This window comes from Mixophyes fleayi, chromosome 2, assembly GCF_038048845.1.
Source record: "Mixophyes fleayi isolate aMixFle1 chromosome 2, aMixFle1.hap1, whole genome shotgun sequence".
In the NCBI taxonomy this organism is placed as follows: Eukaryota; Metazoa; Chordata; class Amphibia; order Anura; family Limnodynastidae; genus Mixophyes; species Mixophyes fleayi.
In genome coordinates, this window is record NC_134403.1 from 22757125 (window position 1) to 22780641 (window position 23517).

The following is a 23517-nucleotide window of genomic DNA, read 5'->3' on the forward strand; positions in this document are numbered from 1 at the left end:
CAGTTTTGTGTCTGTAGCTTCTCTGTCAACTTTATATGTCCTTGTTCTGTTTCTATGTATGATTTGTTTTTCATATGAGTGCAGAACTTTGTGGCTCCTTATAAATAAATAGATGATGATGATGAAATTAGTACGGCTATGGATACATTAAAATACTATCCTTAAGAAGCTTTGATTTAATTAATTACCATGATTTGTGAAAGGAAAAATATACAATGTCTAAATAGTGAGCTCCAAAATGAATTAAAGAAAAAGTTAGGATTTGCACAGTTATATAACTCTCAATTATTCTGTTTGCAAATGTGATTTTGAATATAACATTCAGCGGACAATACCCATTGCTAGAGCTCCGTTTACAGTAGATTCATTTGAAACTATACATTTAAGCTATTTATCTACTTTCAAAACCTTGCTTTGATAATTACTGTAAAGCTGAAAGGATCATTGCAATAATTTATGTTGTCCCAAGACGGAGATCAAACGTTTAACTCAAGGCAAGATAGCTTTTACATAAAGGGTTACATATAGATTTTCTATCATGCCTGAAAGCACTTGAGAATGTTTGACTCTCTAAGAAGACAGAAAACTTCTTGTTTCGGAAACTTTCTATGACATTGGCACCAAACTTTTTGTGCAGCAGCCCAACACAAGGGACATTTACACACCATAAAAAAATGCAGAGATACATCACATATTCATTGCACAAGGGCACCTTTTTTCCCACCGTACGCATTTACAGCACCCATCATGCAAGTGCCTATATACATGGACTTTGAAGGATTGTAGCATGTGATACGACGCCATGTGCTTATCCATGTGAATAGGTGTACAACATCGCAAAAGGGGAAGACATGGAATAACAAAACAAACAAAACACTGACCCTCCCACCATGCAAACACTCATTCTTAAAGTTTGGCAAACACAGAAAATGGAACATATTCCCAGTATTATCCACAACCGCCTCCTCCACTCGGAATGCCTGGACTTCGTATTTCGCTAATGATCCGTAAGATAAACCTCAGTTACAGTTCACCGTACTCATTCTGGTTCCCCTCCCTCCACTATCCTCTACTAAAACACCACTTCCCCGACCCCCTCTCCTCCCTCTCTCCTTTCCTCCAAATCACCTATCTCATCTCTACTCCTTTTTGGACCATCCTTCATATCACTGAAAGTCAACTAAAGGTTTACCTGTTTGTGACACGCAAGTTTGTGTACCAGGTGAATGTCATTGGATCCAATTTGACTTTGTACCCCATAACCAATCTGTTCTTTTCCTTTGTACCCTTTTCCCATCTCCCCATTTCATCTTGTTATGCAAAAAACTCAATAAATAAAGGTTAAAAAAAAACACCTAAATACTATCTCCAGTGCTTCAGCCAACAATAGCATTTTCTTCAGGGGAATTATTATTTATTTATGCTAAAAATATTGGTTGCTTTCTTTAAGTATATAGGGGTCCACTAAAGATTATTGCCCCCATTGCTGCAATAAGTATTATTTTTATTACCACAAAAAAATCACTTATTGCCCACATTTATGAATAAAATTATCTGTGATACTGGCCCAGGAGCGATAATAGTAGATTACTGCTTTGCAAGGCTAGTCTCTGTCTTGAGTGAAACAATGCAGCATAGTCTGACAACTCTACCACTTAATATAACCTGCTACCATGAAGCTAGTGGCACAGTTCTCTACTCCCCCAGAATGTCCAGGAGACTGCGGAATTTCAAGGAATTCTGCCAGGCTTATGGTCATTCTACTTAAACCTTTTTCAGGTGCTTCACATGATGTGCTTATTTGTTCATTAGGGGGCACGGAAAGTAAGGAGAAGAAGAAAACCCATTTTAAAAATGAGATAACTGCACTGTAAACCAACAGGGTTTTGTTTTTTATCCTCAAAGTAATTTATTCTTTAAATAATCAGTTGCTGAAAATGACTTATTTGGTCAATTACAATACCACTACTACAGTATATCACTCTCCCAGGATCAGGCTATCCACCAACCATATTGCTCTATGTGGAGACTATAGTCTATAGGTATATTTTCATTTTTGGGAGTCAAGTTAACATTGATAAGTGTTCCATTATTCCTGCTTCTCCCAGCAAATGGAAAACAAATTATTCATGAATTCACCATTTCTGCGGTTTTATTTATTTTTATTTTACAAGAAACTATTGTGTTATATCTTTGTATGTCATTTTTGTAATTGTTTTTCATTTTAAGCCTCATGGGGGTTAATGTATCAAGCTGAGAGCTTTTGGGCGGGTTTGAAAAACCAATCAGATTCTAGCTATCATTTATTTAGTACATTCTACAAAATGATAGCTAGAATATGATTGGTTGCTATAGGCAACAACTCCACTTTTTAAACCCACTGGAAATCTCTCAGCTTGATACATTTACCCCATGGACTTATATTCCATATTAAATTACACTTAACAAGTTCATGTCTCTGTGTTCTTACAAATTCATATGCCAGTGTGGTTTTAGAACGCTACATAGATAGAGGAGGTCATTTGGTTTATAATGTCTCTGTGTAAGGGGAGGAGATCATTTGGTTTATGGTAACTCTGATGAAAGTAGATTAGTTTACAGGGAGAACCGAAGGCTTCATAAAAAACCTTGATGGTGGCATAATTGGTAAGGCAAAGAGTTTCAATAATTTTTAAACAAACAAGGTGGTTGTTTTTGATTAACCCTTTGTCACAAATACGTCACGCAGGCTAAGTTGAGTTGCGGGATTGTGACAGCACAACAATTCTGAATTTTTAAGTCTAATATAATAAGTATTAACCACCTGAACTCAGTTGTTTAGAATTCTGTCCTCTTTTCTATACAACTATGCCTCATTAAATTGTAAAACAGGGGAAGGAGTTAAACACGGAGGGATTGGTTCATCAAGGGACATAAGCGGAGATTAAGTGCTCAGAATCCACAAAATCGATCTACGCAAGTCCAAAAATGGACTATACTCCACAAAACGCAGCCACATTCAGTTCATTTTCAAGTACAAAGAAACACTTACTACAGCCTAGGATTTCAGGGAGGGAACAGGGTGGAGAAAGGGGCGTTTGCCCATCGTCAATGTACAGTAATGGCGAGACAATCTAGTGCGCACGCAGCGGCTTCTAGTTCAAACTCTGGGTGTACCTCTGCTCCGCCTACAGGTCTAGTCTAACTCCCGATTACTTGTGATGACAGCTGTGTATGCATGCTATTACATGTGTTTGCTAGCAGGAGCAACTGTAAAAAATGTATATTATGTACAGTAGACAGTCATAATATACTAAAAATGTATTTAATAAAAAAACCATCTTATTTTTAATGTTGTATCATTAATGCATATATTATTATTAGAATAGTGGGGTTTTTTTCTGTGCGCTGTTTTGCAAATTTATATTCCACATATATATTGGACATATTGCAGTGTCTTCTCTAGTAGAATAGAGCGGACAAACACCAGTATTCATCATACGCGTTTATCTTGACATCCATCCTCTCCTTGTTGAATTTGGGCGTACATGTCCCCAATTTATGTGCATTTTATAAGAAAACACACATTGCGCTCAGCATGCATGTCTTGATGAATCGGGCCCAGAGGGTCATCCCATCCTTACATTGGTATAGTCGTCAAACTTCATTAATAATATACATAAATATACATTTTGAAAGGTTATACGAACTTCAGGTTTGTTTTTCTGACACTTTGTTAGAATCTTACAGTGCAGCATTTCATGGCTTGAGGAATACCAGGTGGCTGTGATCCCCCCTACATAAGCCAAAGAATAATACTGGTTTAACACTTTTTAAGCTTATTTTAGCAGATTGAGCTACAACAGTGAACAATAGATCCACTACTGATTCCAAGACAAGCCTTTGGAGCATCTACAGTCCAGACCGGAAGCTTAGAGGAAGACTTGTTGAGTGAAATGATTAGGGATATCCTTTTAGAATAGCAGCAGACGATTCCAGGCCTGTCAAGACTTTGCCAAGATCCATCTGAAATGTCTCTTAAGAAATGATGTATCCGAGGATGGGAATTCCCTTATGTTTGAATTGGTAATTTTCAGTTTTTGCAAGAAATCAATGCTGCCTTAGCTCTTGAAGGATTCAACTGACCTGATTTTGATGTTAATGACATTCTTTAGAATAAATGAGGATATCATCCAGGTAGTCAATCAGGAGATCCAGCATATATCTAGGGATATAGCTAGCAAAGCCTTGGAAAGCTGGTAGCAAATCCAGATAGAAAGTGCAAGGAAGAGGTTGGAGGGGGTCTGCCCAGTATGTGCGTGATATGCAAAGGACAGGATTTTATCTGCATCGAAAAGATTGCATTTCTACTCCTTGCACTGCATCACGTCTTCAGTGTAAATTTCCTCCCTTTCACTCCTAAGTCTAAATAGAGACAATAATGTCCTCTCCGCAGATGTTACAAACTGGCAGATTATATTACAGGCTCCCACGAATCCACTTACGTAATGATTGTGGATTCTTGCAGAAGATGGAACAGCTCAGTAATCAGAGAAAGAGGATTTAGAGTTTAGAGTTTGTTTTGCTATTTAACAAAGAAAAATCCTTTTTCTAGGCACCCCTTAATCTAATTCTTCATGGCATTGGTTATACCTCCCGACCATCCCTATTTCGGTAGGACAGTCCCTATGTGAGTGGACTATCCCTCCGACCTATGTTCGGCATGTTTGTACCAAGATCAGGTATGTTCCCGATCACCATGGTTCCATGTGCACCAGAGTCAGGTGCTTCTTATGTGCTTGGCATTCCAACAGGTGTTTTTGGAAGGCATCTGGGGTTGCATAGACAGATGCACTAGTCACACACCTTTTTTGGAGGGGTCGTGGACATGTCCCAATTTAGGATTTTTACGCTATGGGAGGTTTGCTTGTTCTACTGCTCAGATTGCAGATAGGTTCTAGGTTCTACCATGCAGAGGACTAGACCCTGACAACAGGTCAATAGCACCGTCTCATGGTCTGTAAGGTCGTGGAACTTCTGTTTGTTGCTTATCATGAATATCAGAGTAGACTCCATATTGAAAAGGAAGAATGAGGCTGGAAGCACTAGAGCACAATGTGGAAGTGACAGGAATGAATACCTGCAAACATGATCATCTGCAAGAACTGCTCCAAGTTTTAATTTGCCCGTGCACCAGTTCTTAATGAAAAAAAATGGCCTACCATCAATGGCTTGAAATGCTAATTAAACCTGTCTGGAGAAGACATTTTCAAAAGTCCATAAAAATTGCAGCAGGTCCGGAATCAACAAAGGCCAAAGTGTTCATCTGAGTTGTTCCAAGCGAGGATTAGAGGATAAGGAAAATGGCTGGATGAAGTCAGGATCTAGGCAACAGTACAGTAGAGAATGAAGTTTTCTTACCAGAAGATCCTCCCTGGAAAGCAGGTGGAGATGGCCCTAAGACCAACAGGTAGGATAATCTAGTGCCACAAGATAAGGTTAAGGGTTGGCAATACCAGGATGGTGAAGGGTGCAAAAGTACAGCAACACTGGTAATGGAGTTCATACAACAAATGCTCTTTACTGATATCTTGCTCCAATAAGGGGTGCTGAGAATAGGTGCCTTAAATAGTAGGAATAGAGCTCCAGGCTATAATTGTGCCGAATCTCAGTGAACAGTTGCCATGACGAAAGCCTGACATCATTGCGCAATGACGTGTGCATGAAATACAATACCAGAACTAAGCAGTGATGCAGTTGCAGTGAACAGGAAGGAGCCGCGGATCCACATGTTGGGAACCCGGATCAGATAAATTAGTTATTGTTAAAACTGCTTGAAAATAAATAAACGCTTAGAAACACAACTTTCTGAGTAAACAATTAAACAAGCACAAGTGCAAGACTTAGGGAACAGCTACAGTGCCTACAACACAACTGTTAGACTGGCCAATTCTTCAAGTAACAATTTAATCTGGCTCCGACTGTAATACAAGAAATTGGAAGTCATAAAAGAACTTTCAACTTCACAGTCCATCGCCTTAAAGATTCATTTGTAATTAAAAGCGTATATGGAAATTGCAACAAACCCAAATGACACAGTCACTAATAATTTTAATATCTCCATTAGTATTCAGGGCATGACAGTCACAGACACTACAGAGAACCATAATTACAAGAGAATCTTTCTCTTGACACTGATAGTAAAATTACTGAATGTGGCAAAGCCATTGAAAAGTAATATACTGTATAACGGTGTATGGATAAAATGAGAGCATCAATTTTAAAGAGGAATGGAATGTTCTGAAAAAGTATTTCCCATGAAAACAGTTAAAGTTTCCTTGCAAATGAAATATCCAGCTGCCCAGACTACCTGCAAACTTCCCAATAGCCCAAATTATCATGGGGCAATCCCAATTTCTAGCAACTACTAGGGGTGTGGCTTGCCAGATAAGGGTTCTCAATTTTCCATTCAGAATTTTTGGACAGTATACACCTGGCTGTCAGACTCTCTCTCACTCTGAGACTCTGGACCTTTAACTGCTGCTTCTGGTGCTCTCCATAACTCTCCCTGGATGTATCACTAGCCCATCACTGAGTGTATCTCTCGTCTGTCTGATCCATGCCTAATTTACTGGAAATCTCCCCCTATGTGTCTATATTTTTATTCTCCTTTTCCAATACAAAACAGTTCTAATGCCATGAAAATGCCAAGGATTCTATGCATGAGCACCTTCACAGCAACCTAAAAAAACTTAGAAATTAGGAATAGTAATCTTGATGCCTGGACATTCCACATGTTCTCTAATCTTTGTCGAGTTGTACAGGTGTCCCTGCTTGGTACCCCTAGAATCTTTCCAGGACAACTGGCCGAACGGTATGTGGTTGACGGTTAGACATACGTTTGGTTGACATTCGGAAAGTCGACAACATTAGGTCGACAATTGGAATGTCAACAGTATTATTAGGTCCACAATTCAAATGTAGACAGTATTGTTAGGTCGACAACTCAAATGTAGACTGTACAATTACGTCAACAATTCAAATATAGACAGTATTATATGGTTAAGGATAGGGTTAGGGATAAGGTTAGGGTTAGGAATATTTAATGCTGACCTAACAATAGTGTCTAAATATGAATTGCCAAGCTAATAATACTGACGACTTTCCAACCCTGTCTATATTATGTTAGACCATATAAATGTTTGTTGACCATATAACTGTTGACCATATGTTTCACACCCGACAGAAAACAGAAGAAAACAGATGATTTGTATCGTTTTTCATTTTTGCTCACACTCAAACTACAAAAGACACATCATTACTGCAGAAAATTGTTGCATAGTAAATAGTAAGTGCCCATGGTGGTTTTTGTCTGCGATACTCTGATGATCCCATTGCGATTTAGGAAGAGAAGACCATACTTGGGAAAACAATGGAGCAGTAAATGATACATGTTTTGGATACTGGTATTTCCTGGAAGTAAAATAAATTCATTAAACAACCTGGATGGGCCATTGACCATTGTATGGTGAAATGAAAGATTCCATCTACAATGTGTTTGTCTGATATGTGTATCAGCATGATCCAGCTACCAGATACCTTCCCAGCAATCCAGGGTTATGCTAGTAAAATGGGCATAAGGTACTGGGAATCGGGCATCCGGAAAAATGGACGTATTTTATGAATTTGATGCGGTCTGAGCAGATTGGCACCTGCCTAATTTGTATTGATTTTCATATAGTCTACAAATCAATAGATTAATATTTTTTAAAAAATGATGAAAATAAATCGAGCCCTCCCCTCCCTCATCTCTTATATTTTGCATTTCTTTGTTCCTGTCACAAGGGAAATCTCCCCTCATATTTTCTTGCTCTCTATAAATGAGTAAGTAATTAATAAGTAATATTAATTAATATTAATTAATATTAATATTAGTAAGTAATATTAGTAATTAAAAATAAGTTTACATTATTCTAGAAATGGTTCCACATAAAATGATGCTAGCATTGTGTTTGGATTACAGCAAATCAAACCATTGGTAAAGGATATTACTTTTTATAAGTTTACTTTTGCTCTAATACACTCATTATGTGCATTCTCTGTGTGGTCATTCTTTCTAGGAATGGAACATCCCATTCTTTACAGACACATATTAATTTATCTAATACATAAACAAAAGTTTTCACTGAACCTTTTTGAGCATGGGTATTAAATACTGCAAATATCAGTCATATTTTAAGTTATGATAAAGTTGGATCGCACAGTAACTGGTTATGTTTTACCATTTGTAGATTACACAACAGTGACATATATTAGATTTGCTAATTGGATTTGTTATTGTCGCCATAGTATATATTGGACATTGTCAGAAAAGAAGGCACCCAAAGTATAAAACTAGAGAGAGTCCCTAGAATTCAGCTTGAAAAAGACTTAATATAATGACCTATAGTTGACAGATTAAACAACGATGGACAAACAGTTTTCAATTCAGTTGACTCATAAGGGACTAAGTCAAAATCCCTATTTTCAATGCCCTGGAAATTCAGTAATGAATTTCAAAACATAATTACACCTTCATCAGTGTATAATGCTCACATTACTGAGTATCACAACATGAAAAGAAGAACAGAACGTGTATTCTGAATATCCTTTTAATTTATGGGTATTATACATGGAAAAACTGGAACAAATGTGCAAACTCTTTGCTGTTTCTTCACTTAGTTACTTGCATGTAATGAATCCAACCACTGAAACATATCCTTAGTTCATGCTCTGGCTTATTTCAAAGAGATAGCAAATATCTGAACTTTAGTTGAGCTTTGGTCTATGTTTTGTCCAACAATAACTACATAATAGTGTGTGTGCTCATTTTTAACCTTTTAAACTTTCTAATTGTTATTCTTAACATGCAATACTAAATAAATATCATAAATGATGGGGCAGAGATTCTAGACCTCTTCCATGCAGGAAGGTCTGGTTGGTAGGTCTCCTGTACGTCCTGTTTGTTACCTGGGAACAGATATGGCACATAGGGAGATAATGATTAATACAAGGACACGAGGTCGCTAGTCAGATGTGAGGAAGGTGTGTCCAGAAAAGGAAGTCACAGTTTAGAATATCAGGTACTTTAGGTTCTACATTGGTGGCCTCCTGATAGTGGGCTATAGAGGGAACTAGGGATACGAGATGTTCAGGAAAATAATAGATCACAATAAATCATGAATATTTCACGTGCATCCGAACAGATGCAAATGTTACTTTCTTGCCTAGCTCAATTTTGCCGCAAATCATATATTACCAATATGTATTTTACAAGAGTCAGATGAAAAGGAACAACTGATCCAGAAGTGCAAGAGTTAATAGCTAAATGTAAAAAGTTTGGTGAAGTTTTAAGCTGGGTACACACTGCAGGATTTCAACCAACTACCGTGCCAATCACACGATAAACAACTGTTGGGTCAGATATCGCATTCGTTTGTACGATCATGGTATCGTTTGATTTGATTTTATACACTGACTCAAAATCACGATCAATGATGGAACGATGTCGGGCACATGTGTAAGTGTGTACACACTCACCACCAGCAGTGTAGGCAGATATCTGCAGAGTGTACAGAGTCACCATCTTATCAGCCGATGGTTATGATAGATGAAGAGCACAGATCTGAAGGTAAATCATGTAAATCTGTTCACATGAACCAGCATGATCATCGGGACTTTCAGTCGTTGGTAAATTGTTTACAGAAAGTAATTATCTGTAGTGTGTACAGTCAGCCACTGTCAGCTGTACACTTTTTGTTTAGCAATGAATCAAACCTGACAGACACTTATAACAACCTAACAGCAATTCAGAGCACATTTGCACTTTTGAGCAATTTTTATTTAAAAAAAGCTTAAAATAATCCTAAATATATTCAGTTCATGCAAAAAAAAAACTATATGTAACTTACCCGCTCCAGTGTAATTTCTTCAAATTCATATTCAATTTCTGACCCATTGATCTGGAATCACAAATAAAACTATTTATTGATCTTTTACATCACTACTTTTAACATCATGATAAGTAACATCTTGTAATGGTTATAGCACAATCTAACAATGAAATGCTACTTGTACACTTACTAGATTTCACAATTTATCTTAAAGTAAATGAAGAAATGTTGGATATATTACTGGGCTCATAACTACTGTTTGATATACACTACAACCTTCATATACATATACATTATATATATATATATATATAAAAGACTCTAAACAAACACTTCTATAAGCAAATCAGCTGCGATAAGGATATATGTACTATAAGCATCGAACAGACAAAAGTAAAATCCTATGTATTTAGTATGAACAGAGCAATTCCAACAAGAAAAGTGCCGCAAATCCCAATCTAGTCACACACGGGACTAATCAGCGCGGATCTTACCATCTGACGGTTTGTAGAGAAAGCCCTGCTGCCGTAGTTAGTGTTTTTTAAAAAAACATATTGAATCTATAGTCTTAGTACACCTGGTGGACTCAATGAAATGTTGGATCTGAACAAACTTATATGATTTCTGTTTTACATTTGTTTGGGTTATATATAAGTATATTCACACATCCCTTTAATTTTTTTTACTTTTTTACTTTTATTTTTATTTTTATATTTATTTTATTTTATTTACTTATATATTGTGTTATTTTTAGCAGTATAGGCGTTTGCGGCTGATTTGCTTAGAGAAGTGTTTAGAGTCTTTGTATATGAAGTTTGCAACCTTTTATTGTTTGCTCATTAGTATAAACATTTAAAATACATTTTTGTCATTGATAGTTTAAACTATTTCTTTTGTTATCAATTTGTGACAGGGTTTGGCACCTCTTGTTTTTTTAATACATTGACATACAGCATCACTGGACATATTACTACTGGTCACATTATCGGCCATACTACTACTGCTGGTTATAGACTGCTTGGGGCATTATTTGTCATATGATGACAGTGGAACATATTACTGAGCATCTTTCTGCTTTTGGTCACATTACTGGACATATAACTACTCCTGGGCATAGTATAAAGAATGTTATTACTCATTTGGATTTATCGCTCAACAATTGAATATGTGACCAATTTAATCACACACAGAAAGACCCAAATCGCAAGGAGTATTGCATGCAGTATAGTCAGCCGATAGCTAAACAGATGTGATGGACAACCAGATTTTCCATCATGTTCAATAAAATCTGATTTGTTTTTTATTGTACTGGATTAGGCCATTCATTTATATAGCGCCACTAATTCCGCAGCATTGTACAGAGAACTCATTCATATCAGGACCTGCCCCATTGGGGCTTACAGTCTAAATTCCCTAACACACACACACACACACACACAGACACAGACAGACAGAGAGGGACTCGGGTCAATTTGTTAGCAGCCAATTATCCTACCAGTATGTTTTTGGAGTGTGGGAGGAAACCGGAGCACCCGGAGGAAACCCACACAAACATGAGGAGAACATACAAACTCCACATAGATAAGGCCATGGTCGGGAATTGAACTCATGACCCCAGTGCTGTAAGACAGAAGTGCTAACCACTTAGCCAACGTGCTGCGACATTGTCAAGCCAATTTGGTCACAAATTACCAAGTTGGCCAACAAATTATTTTCTTGTGAGGCCAGCACAATTCATTGTTTCCCAGAATTCTAACAGAATCATCAAGATGACAGAAACAGAAGTCACCTTTTTATTGCAAAGGTAGATATTTTGGGAGAGTGCAAAAGCTGTTTAATAACCAAATACATGTAGTTATATTTTTATACGGCATGACAAATGCACAATTGGCTGATGTGTTTCAGACACTTGGATTCAGATGTTGCAACAATGCCAAGGCTAGAGAGGCACCTGCAATTGGCACAAGGAGTGAATTTAGGCATGGGCACAAGTATGCAATGAGTGAAAGGGGCATGTCTAGAAGTGTAGAAGCGCTAGGCCCCCCTCCAGTCACCTAACACCACTGCCAAACAGATAAAAAAATACATTTATTGTATAAATAAATATCACCATGTAATGCAAAACATATTTCTTTATTTTTGTAACTGTTTGGCAGTGCTGGTTTGGTATGTATCTGTATATATAATATACAGATACTTAGGTATATATGGCTTCTGTGGCGCTTAGTAACACAGAAGCCAGTGCAGATACAAAAGTCCAGCAGTCTGGTGCAACTTGGGCATCAAGTGAACAACCACAAATAAACAAAAAGAAAAAAATAAGTCCTAGCCGGCCGAATCTAGCATGAATTCCCTCTCTGCTTGTGGCGAACATAGTATCCAACGTACACAATAGATGTACATAGCAAGTTTGACTCAAGGTGTCATGGAATAAAACTTCCCTGCGTCTCTCCCCAGGTAATGACATAGACAGCAGGTTGTCACACCTTTTTATTTAACTGCAGTCTGCTAATCAGCCTGTTACCTGCCTAGGAGGCCAGAGAACCCAAAGTGGCCAACAGGAATGGAGGCCCACCCTCTCTCCTCCACTCACTCCAAGGACCCTCATATCAGCTTTTACTTGAGCCGAACATATTGGAAAGCTATATTTCTTCTCACATATTGCCTACATTATTAGTCTTAAGAAATAATTACCTATTCTGTAGCAGCCTGTGTTATGCAAATTTTTAAGAGAAGTGTGAATAATTATGTATCTCTGTTCTATATCAAAAGAAAAGCTGTTTCCATGATACTGAAACTCTGACTAATTAAAGATGACTTCTAAAGTAATTACATATAAATAAATATAGAAACAATGGTGAAGTGAGATGAAATTATTTGGCCATCTGGTGAATGCATTTCTTTATGAAATGGAATAATAGGATTAATTGTTTCATAGAAGTATTTAGTACAAAGTATACTATAACTCATTAGGCAAAAGACTTAAGAGTAAGATATAGGCTTGTAATGTGTAGCCTATATTCCTGGTTACCGGGGGCATGATTAGGTATAAAGTGACCCCATCCACTCCTCACTCCCCATACCACACCGCTACGTGAGCTCATATACTGGTTATACTGGGTTATATGCTGTGTTGCTGCACATAGCAGATAGTATAAGACAGTGATGGGCAAACTATGGCCCGCGGGCCAGATCCGGCCCACTTAGAGGTTCTATCCGACCCGCCAATATTTTAAAAAAGTTCATTAAAATATGCATAAAATTATTAGGGCCGACCCTATGTGTCAGAACCTTCATTTTTATGCCGTCCCAGCTATTTCCTCCATTACACTTCATCCTCCTTCCTAAAAGGACACTTTGTATGTCAATCACTCAAACACCCGCCCCCTAATGGCTGAAAGTCATGTCAGAAGAGATGGGCTGGGCCATATACTAAGGCGGATTTCGATTGGCTGCTGTGTTGTCAGTTAGTGGCTCACCAGAAAGACGGATCTGCAGCAACCTGCTGAAATAAGTGCTGTGTCTGTACGATCGCTGCACTTATTGAGGTAACACTGCTATATAACACCCTCCCGTCCCATTCAAAAAATTTGTATTATATATTTCGATATTTGAGTTTTTTAATAAATTATATTGGCCCGCCTAAAGTTTTTCTTTTTTATTTGGCCCGCTCCTGAAAAAGTTTGCCCATCACTGGTATAAGATCTAAGTTCCGGACACAAGGACACTAATTCATTCTGTAAATTTCATCAGCAAAACTTACAGAGCAAACCAATGTTTGTGTGTCATGAACTTAGCACCTACAATGCCTGTTATACAAACCATATACCTTTAGCCTTAGAGGCCTATATCTCACCAGGTCCCTTATGTCTCTGGGCCCATAACAACCACATGGGTTGCTTTTAGTGGATTTGCCGTGGGTGCAGGGTGTCTGGGGTAAGGGGTTTCCCACCCCCCCTCTGGGGCCCCCCATGGGCCCTGTCCCCACAGGTTAACGCTCTGTTCTGAAAAGCAGAATGCTAGATGTCAATGCTCAGAGCAGAGGGGAGGACCTGGGAGATTACAGCATAATCTCCGGTAACCTGTGAGAAGGTGGCCCCGGAAGCCCGTGAAGGTAGAAAAGGAAAACATAAAAGAATACTCACCTGTCCAGGGACTTGCCACTGGTAAGTTGCTCTTCTTCTTTTCTGGTCCAGTGCAGCCAATCAGTGGCCGGAAAAGTGAGCCAATCAGGGCTCACTGCCAGCCATTTGAATTTTTGGAGCACAGCCAATTCGGGTTTGTCACGTCACCACTCTGCGCTGGCGTGACAACTATTGTATAGACATCCAGCACAGCACAGTTCCAGTTCACCGGCGAGATGCAAGCAGAAAAGAGTACCAGGAAGATGCTGAAAAGAAGAGAGAAGATGCCATGAGCAACAGGGAAGCTGGCGGACAGAAGAAAGAAGCCCAGCAGACAAAGAAATAGAAGGAGGAAGACGGCGATAGACAATGCAGAGTAGAGCTGCGGGATCAGGCCAGAAGACAATGAGAAAAAGCAGCAGGGGACTGGCAAAAGAGCTATAACGGTTCCCCCCTGCTATCGACAAAAGCTGCTAGAGTCAGAAAAAGCCCTTTTTGGGCAACCCTCTTCCAGGCCCACAGAGCTGTAGGGCTTTCTGAAGTCAGACATCTTGTGTAGTTCCACAAAGCAGCTATTTTGAGGTGTTTCCTTAATTGTGCTGTGTGGTGTGATTTGTTTGTAGTATATTCCCTTCCAGTATTCAGAAGTCAGACCCCTATTAAAGGTAGGCTTTTGGTATCTGTTTCCCCATCTGCAAATTGTGATTTGTGTCAATGAACTTTAGGGTGTGAGTTAGAGTAGTGCACCACACGCCTATCTTTCTTGGTGATGGCCCTCACCAGTACAACAGTGAGTAGATTATTCAGGAAAGAGAATTCTCTTTCCCGAGTATTGGTTGTCCCAAGACCAGGCCCGGGACAAAATGGGGTGCCGGAAATCGGGGTAGTAGTCACCGTCCCAGACACATCCTCTTATTCCGTCCAGTATTTCTGCCCTTTAGTAATCTGTCTGGTTTCTTCCCTAGATCGACGTGGTGAGGGGAGCAGTGCTCAGGAGTCTATATCACCATTAGGTGGACTGTTGATGGAGAAGGTAAGACAAATGTGTGCGTCTGTTGTGGTTGAGGACGAGTTTGGACCAGTGGAGCTTGTAGTGAGGTACGTAAGTTTTCCCAATACTTGTCCAACAGGATCTGGTAAGTACCTGTGGTGCAGGGATGGGTGTTTCCAGAGTGTTCAGTCTTTCCCCTACATCACCCGTTAGACCCCTATCCAAACTTTGCTATGGCCCTGGCTGTTATGGCTATTGTTACACCCCCATTAATTACTCATCTGTATCACTTCTGTTTCTCAGTATAAATACAGAATTTTCGATTGTGACAGAGCTTGAGAAAAAACTGTTTTGTTGTAAAACATAGAACTCTAATTCCTAATTCCTTATTACACTTCTGACTCATTTCATTGTAAATGTGGTATTCAACAATTTAGATTTGCACGGCACATTAACTTAATTTAAAATCTAATTGGTGACTCTGTCTAATCTAACAGACTGTCTGGAGTCCTTACAATGTTTCAGCAATTAAAAGTAAACTTCTAGGCAGAAGATTCACTTACGCTCTTTATCCAGGGGGAAAGATAACAAACAGCCATTAGCTGTACTCAAATCAAAGCCAGATTATCAATTATTCAGCACCTGCGCTGAGAGCGTGTTATTGGCAGAATGCACTCAATGTAAAACTACTTACACCCCATCAATTACCTTAAACACAGGAACGTTTCCAATATGTTGTCTGCTCTCCATGATCGATGAACAAAATAAAAAAAATTGTTGTAGTTGTGTTGTCACCAGTAAAATGAGCGTTCCAAGAGTTGCTGGCATAAAAAAGTAACTAGAGATTTGCTTCTATGGTTATATTTGCATTTTAGTGATCACAAAATAGTGTACCATGTATGTGACATCAAATCCTAAAGTCCTTTACACAAAACCATTGTGGGGTAACTCCAGTCCCCTCCTCAGTGCGTCTTGGATCGTCGTGATGTAATCGAGCGTCTCCTTGGGGAGGTGTAGCCGTGAGTGAAATGTAACCAAATTGGAAGCTGGCAAGACACTGTGCTGAGAAAGGTAAAAGAGATACCAGGCAAGAACTGTGGGTATGGTAAGAAAAATACCCCATGCTCTTGGGAAGAGGTGTTGGACTGTGTTCTGCATGACCTATGAACAGAACTCTCATAAATTTGAAGTGTGCACATTATAAGTTACTATAAATTAGCACGTTGATTAGTGCTCATACTTTGGATTTATGATGTTTAGAAAAAGCTACTGAGAACTTGTCATTGGGCAGGGGGTGGCTGGCAAATTTTAGCTTGGGGGAGCTCGACTCGACTTAGAAGTTTATTAGGAACATTCTAAAGAAAAAAATGTAGGAAGCCCATTGACTCAGCTCAAGGTAGCCCACTATGGGACTGGCACAATGGGCAGGTGCCCCCATGCCCCTAAGCCCAGCCAACCACTTCCAATGGGACATGTTTATTGTGTGCTGAGAAATTGGTATTGGCACGCTGGAATCCATGGAGAAAATTACTTTATGTATAATTACTGAGGACTGGTGAGAAATACCACAAATATTTTAACCTTGGACATTTTCATGACTTCACCATCTGTCCATGGTAGAGAATCAGTTTGATATCTGACATTGATCTGCATGTGTGGTTTCCAGGTCATACTTGAAAATGAGAGAAAACTCCCAAATTATTTGTTCCTGGTAAAATATATTATTAATAAACAAAAATACATCTGCCCTGTGTGTAGTTTGTTCCATTCCGCTGCTTATGGATCTGACATGGAGAATTTGAACATACTAAAACGCTTCCAGCACTGGAAACACATTCAAAGTGCTCATTGAAAAATGGACCATTGATGGAAATGAACCATTGATGGAAATGCATTTTTTCACCCATTTGAGTCTATTCGCGACCTATCAGTAATACCCTAGAGCAGAACGCACATGATGTGGGGTAAATATAAAACAAGTCATTTACCTTTTACAATTATAGACAGACAGGGGCATTTTTAATGGAAACAAGTTCAGGTTATTGGATTATTAAATGAAACGGTGTATAAAGTGCATTCCCCATACATGCGCAGCTCCTTGTGTACTTGAGGGGTTCTGCTATGTGTCCTATAATCAGTTTAAGTCATTATGATTATGTAATAATCGTTTTACTTTGATTTGGGAGTTAAGTTTAGGTTTTGAGGTGGTTTTCTGAACTCTGCTGTTTGCTAATGTTGGGAGTTTTGCTTGGGTAAAGTCACAATGTAAGTTAGGGTTCGGGTCAGATACAGTCTTTCCATACCCTCATTTTCTTTGATTATAATGTCTAGTCGGTTGCCTGTTTCCTGCTCACAAGAAATTGTCAGAATGGTTCGTAGAATCACTGAAGGTTCAGGAGCATGCAGGTTGGGATTTAGATATTCCTACGGCCATCTATCGTGTAACACCGGCTCTAAGGCACAGGTCTGAGACTAAGGGCTAGATTTACTAAGCTGCGGGTTTGAAAAAGTGGGGATGTTGCCTATAGCAACCAATCAGATTATAGCTGTCATTTTGTAGAAAGTACTAAAAAAATGAAAGCTAGAATCTGATTGGTTGCTATAGGCAACATCCCCACTTTTTCAAACCCGCAGCTTAGTAAATCTAGCCCTAAGTCTTAAACAAGCAGGCTGGCTACGCAACACACCTCTACAGGCATTATTTCAGAAGCTTATTAGAGCTGGTTTATTGAATGGCAAGTGGACATTTGGATGCACAACTTTTCAAGAAGACTGCTTCCCCTGTGATGTTTCAGGAGAGCAGACTCCCAATATTTCAATTGTGTCTACAGTTCTGAGACTAACCTAAAGCTGGACAGACATATATTAATGTTGTTCAAATGGCTCAGTATCTCCAAGTGAATAACCAGAAATCAAGCATCAAACATGAGAATAATCCCATATAAATCAATCAGGTCAGTTCATAAAAGCAGTCAGACGATGACGGCTTTTGACTTGTGTATGCGGTCATCTTCTGACCATTCCAACAGCCCCCATGTGGTCTAGAAGTGATCCAGCTGCTTGACCCAAGGAGCTAATGCTGATATCTCATACAATTTGTCTATTGTCTATCCAACATAAAGGGGCACATTTAAAATTTCATTATTATTGCATTATTATTTTTTTATCAGTAATACACAAATGTAAGTTAAACAAATCAAATTTTTAGAATCATTTCTGTTTTAATCTATTCTACTTGTGTGCAGAAGACTGTTCTCTCTCCTCTCTCTTTCTGCAGCTTTCTAACAAAGATTTTTTTACAGTATTCTTTCCATGTTGCATGGGTTATTTCTATGTGGGCCTCCTGTAACTATGCCAACTGCAGCTTGCTGCAGCGTACTGCAACTTTAATGCAGCCGCGAGTGACTTGTCTCTTCAAAGAGTGAGGTTGCTCGGCAAAGCCTCTCCTTTTATGTTACAGGCACCTCTGGGTGATAGAATGGTGTTGTAAGTGGGATGATCGTGATGATGTTACTGTTAACAGCGGGTAATTCAAGACATTATCCAGCCATGTTGAAGTTAAATTTAATTCGTAGAGTGACATTTTCAAGCTGCGTCTCACACTACAGCAACACACAACTGTTACTTTCGAGCTTCCTGTCTTCTATACCTTTACATATATATATATATATATATATATATAAACTTTTTTCACAACTTATGAAAACTACAAAACATTATTTGAATACCCCTACTCAGTTACTTATTTTGGGAGTCCTATCTTAGTTTGAAGTTCCCAGGTCTGCAGCTGGTTGAGAGATGTTATCTTCTCATCAGCAGCTTGAATCCACATTGCCTGCTCACGAATAGTCATCTGAGCATCTCCATCCATGACAATGGCTCAGTTTGTGCTGTTCGAACCTTGTAGCACAAGGGTTCATTTGGAATGTTCTTACTCTATCTTGTGGATCTTCTATTGGAATGTAGAGTGTCTGTCCGTCTTCAATAGTTGGGTTGTCTAATTCAATTTCAATGCCCCATTTCTCAGTGTTTCTGATTGAGCTTGTTGCTCAGGCAGAACTACTTGTATAGTTTCCTAAAATTTGGGCAACACAAAGTCTTCCTTAATCACCAAACGTTGGTGTCTTTATTCCATTTTTTTTCTACTTCCCCATTGCTGTGAAGCAGATAGTATATTATGTATTTTGACTGATCATCGATGAACGTGAGAAAACACTTCTTCCTTCTCCTCTATGCTCATTGGCCAGCCCATGTCAGCTCTGCCACTGCTAGCTTTTGGAACAATGCTTCCTTGTCATTTTCCAGTTCACGCACTTAGTACATTTTATCATCTGGCTGCACTGATCAATCTTGATAGCGTTAGCCAGCTGCTTTTTAGGTAGCTTCCTTCTTGCTTGGGGGTTCCTGTGTCCTAGACGTCAGTGCCACAAATGTCAGTTCTGCTATGTGGTGCTGTCCGCCTCTTTGCACTCTAGCTGTTACATTTCATCAGTGATTTTTCCATCTGCAAGATTATCTCCCTTTCAGTGATGATGCAGCTGTCATCTTTAAAGTGTCACGACATTGCCTTGCTTTCTTCACTGACAACAGGATGATTTAAAGACTAGGTACATATTGTTCATAATTTTCTGGTATCTTTCTGGTGTGTGCGTAAGGGAGATGGGCAGTGAAAATAGCCTTGCCCTATGCTTCCGTCACCTACGCCAGTAATGGAACTACAGCCAGAGCAGGCCGACGTTATGGGGTCTCCTGTCTATAATACAAATTTGCACACCCCTCGTGCGGATGTGACCAGAGACATGGGCCCACCGTATAACCCCATTATAATTTGCCAGTGCTGGGTTCCCAAAGACACATCTATGCCCAATGAGGAAAACAAAAATGTAAGACACCCATATAACATACCTCCCGACCATTCCGACTTAGGCGGAACAGTCCCGATTTGAGGGTTCTGACCCACCTTCCCAATCGGGACAGCTTTGTCCCACAGATGTGAAATTTGGGAGGTACATCTCATGCACTGCTGAAGTGAATGGGTGCCAACGTATTTAGAGGGGGTGGGAGAAGAGTACGAGCAGCCAGGCACTTCAAAAGCGCTAGGCACTGCCATGGGGAGTGTGACCACCCCCCAATGTGATGTGGCTATGCCCCCATTGTGACGTAGCTAGCCCCTTGTCCCGATGCCGGCTACCTAAATGTTGGGAGGTATGCATATAATAACTCAGGGCCTGATTCATTAAGGATCTTAAATGAAGAGGTATCTTATTTCAGTCTCCTGGACAAAACCATGTTACAATGCAAGGGGTGCAAACTATTTTTCTGTTCTGTTAAAGTTAAATACTGACTGTTTTTTCATGTAGCACACAAATACTTGATAGCTTATTTGTACACTGAAATGCAAAGTTGATATTTGTGTCTGACAGGTCTTCTTTAAATTCAGAAATACCCCGATCTGCCCCATGCCTAACCTCTGTCTCCACACAGGATAAAGTGTGCTTTACAATCAGCATGTTGGGCTATTCTGATGATAGTTCTTTGTGATGTGACTCACTAGCCTGTCAGTGAAACAGTGCTGAAAGCTGACAATTTATACTAAAACAATAGAATCAATTCAGTAATTAGTTTTTATCTATCTAGTACAAGCATAGTTACCTATTCTCCCGGAATTGTCCCGGGAGACTCTCGGGAGACCATCCTGCCCACTTCCCTAGTGAAATTGTTTGGGGCGGAGCTTAATGATGCAATTCACAGCGAATTGCATCATCCTGGCCCCAAAACATTATGCAACAAATTACTGCATTTATCAGAATGGGCGGGGCTTAATTATGCATTTCACGTGCCCTCCCCCTCCACACACACACACACACGCTGGACTCGGAAGCAAGCTCTTCAGAGCGGAGATTCAAAATGTTGGCAAGTATGAGTACAAGTCAGCGGTGAAAGTGGGCTTGTATACAGTGGTGTGTCATACCGCCACTTCTCCTACTGCCTTCATTGTAACATTATCACATTCACATTACATTTTTCATAATGTCCCTTCTAAATGTCCACTTAGATCACTGGTACAAGTTACACAATATAGTTCATCTCCATTGCTTCCAGCAGTTCCAATTTACAAAAAGAAGTGTGACCATGCCAGAAATGGGCATGGTATGTCAGACCAGGGAGTGGGTTGTGCAGGTCACATACATGGCACAATTTTCTGAGCCATCGATGCTGCAATTTTTTGCCAATCGGCTCTACAAATGCCTAATTGTCATAACGATAGCACTCATGGGAAATGTAATCCTTAGTGCTTGTTTCTTTAATACAGATTAATAGTGAGATATGCTAACTATACTTAAACATACTACTTATTATGTTTTTGCTAGCATAGATGCAAATGCTGTATCATTTTACAATTGGAAATGTCTTGTCTTACCGCGTTTTCATGGAATGGTGTATAACTGACGTAAGGGATAGTGTCCAAAGTATCTGTATTCACAATAATCGGTGCAGGACTGGCCTGGAAGAAAACATAGAAGATTAAGTTGATTAAATATTCCACAGTATTGACCACGGCTGAGTATACATAAATCATCATCACATTTTGTTTTACTGATATCTATAATCAATAGTCAATGAAAAAGTTAGTGTGAAATTTACACATACATTACAATGTATTTGTTTTTTGCAGTTAAATCAACAACAAGTCAATAACATTTGTATTGGATATTTGCAGTTAATAATATTTATTTGTATGGTAAAGAGGTAAATGATTTGCTTCTTTAAATTGTTCTAATTAGGTTTTTAAATGATGTAATAAGTGTCAGCTATGAATTTTATTTTATTGCTGTTGCAATGACTCTTCAGCATTCAGGCTATAATTAGTTAAAAAAAATAGTAACTACTAAATGCAGTTATACTTGTAACCTAGAACAAATGTTGGTTTAAGAGGCCCGCTTTTGGGTGGCATTGGGTCAGGTGGCTTAAGATAAAACGCAAAGTGATCATCTGTCATACTACCGTTGATACAAATAAGCAGCAGAGTTGTCAATGCCCCTCCCCCATTCCTGGTGACAACACTGCTGTTTATGCACAAAAGGCCAGTCCTAGGAGGAGGAGGAGAGGAGCACAGCACTGAAGCATTGGAGCCTTCAGGTAAACCAGCCAGATCAGTAGAATACAATGGTAAGTATAGCTTTATACATTATATTATTGTGCCTGTATGTAATGTACACACAGATGATGTTGGAATTTTTTTTTCAGCAATAAGGTCAAAAGTCCCAAGGAATCGAGAATATTGATTAAAAATGCCACAATGTACATAACATGAGACCCATGTGGCTAATATATGGATAAGGAGGGCAAAACACTGTCAGAATTTCTTCCGAGTCACATTTTGAACATGGTGGATTGGCTACAGAGCAGTCAGGAGATTTTTCACAACCTAATTCCCTACCGCTCCCTCAAGAACCCATTCTAAGTCCTTTAGACATTGTTATGTAATGCCTTTAAAAGCAGTTGTATTTATTAAAAACAATAAAATTCAAACCTCGGTAATAGAGCATAAAGGACCACTAAACCTCAAAATTTAATTTTGTAGATATAAACCATAAAGATAAAATATTTTTTTTCAGCATTAACCTGACATTCCACTACAGCTCTGTTTATAAGTAACAGATAGCAGAACATCCCCCCCTCCCACACACACACACACACATATATATATTTAGGGCAGTGTTCTAATATGACCTGATGTAGGTCAAACAGCAGAAACTGCAGTCATTTGAGCTGCTGTGACATCACTATGCCTAACACTCTGTATAAATCCACCAAACCATAGAGTGCAAATTTGGGTAAGGGCTCGGCGATGCTGTTCTCTCCCCTCTCAACAGAACAGAATGGGGACTTTTCCGCTCAGACTATGTATCCGTTCTGCTTTTTTATAGGAGGGGGGGGGCGTACGAACCTAACTGCCTGCACCCGCCATTGTTACGACCTACTCCAACTCTGTCCGTCACTCTGGGCCTGAGTCATTAAGGCACACTGAGCGCATTGATTGTTTTAAACTGCAGGTGACTCAGCTCTGCATACTCCCGAAGTCACCAAGGAACGGATCTCCAGATACGTGTGGTGATGACTATGGGTAGGTTTACTCGGCTGTACTAGACCAGACACTGCAGGACATGTACAACTCCTCTGTGGAATATAACATCTCAAGAGAATGCACAGAAAAAAAATATTCACCAATTAATGTGAATTAATGTCAATAATAAAGTAATTTATGATTATACATGGAAATTTAAACAAAACTGTTTTATTAATGGGTTTTTTTCCCCTTGGAAAAAACATTTATTAGGTTGTCCTTAATGTCTACTGTACATAAAATACATTTTTACAGTTGCTCCTGATTGTACACACATGTTTACGCATGTATACTCAGCCAGCAGCACTAGGATTCGGAACTTAAGCTAGCCGCCCAGTTGGAGCAAGAGATACGGCAGAAAAC

The 23517-nt window shown here is 39.2% G+C and overlaps 1 protein-coding gene across 9 annotated transcripts in view; it reads right to left on the bottom strand.

Annotated features, from left to right (window-relative positions):
* DLG2 (discs large MAGUK scaffold protein 2) overlaps nucleotides 1–23517 on the bottom strand; it is a 1188444-nt gene that overhangs the window by 442546 nt on the left and 722381 nt on the right. For all 9 annotated transcript variants that reach the window (XM_075198643.1, XM_075198642.1, XM_075198647.1 and 6 more), the window contains 2 exons: nucleotides 21448–21531; nucleotides 9930–9980 (listed from right to left, as the gene is read on the bottom strand). In XM_075198643.1, the coding sequence (XP_075054744.1) occupies nucleotides 9930–9980; nucleotides 21448–21531 (135 nt within the window). The remainder of the gene's footprint in view (nucleotides 1–9929; nucleotides 9981–21447; nucleotides 21532–23517) is intronic.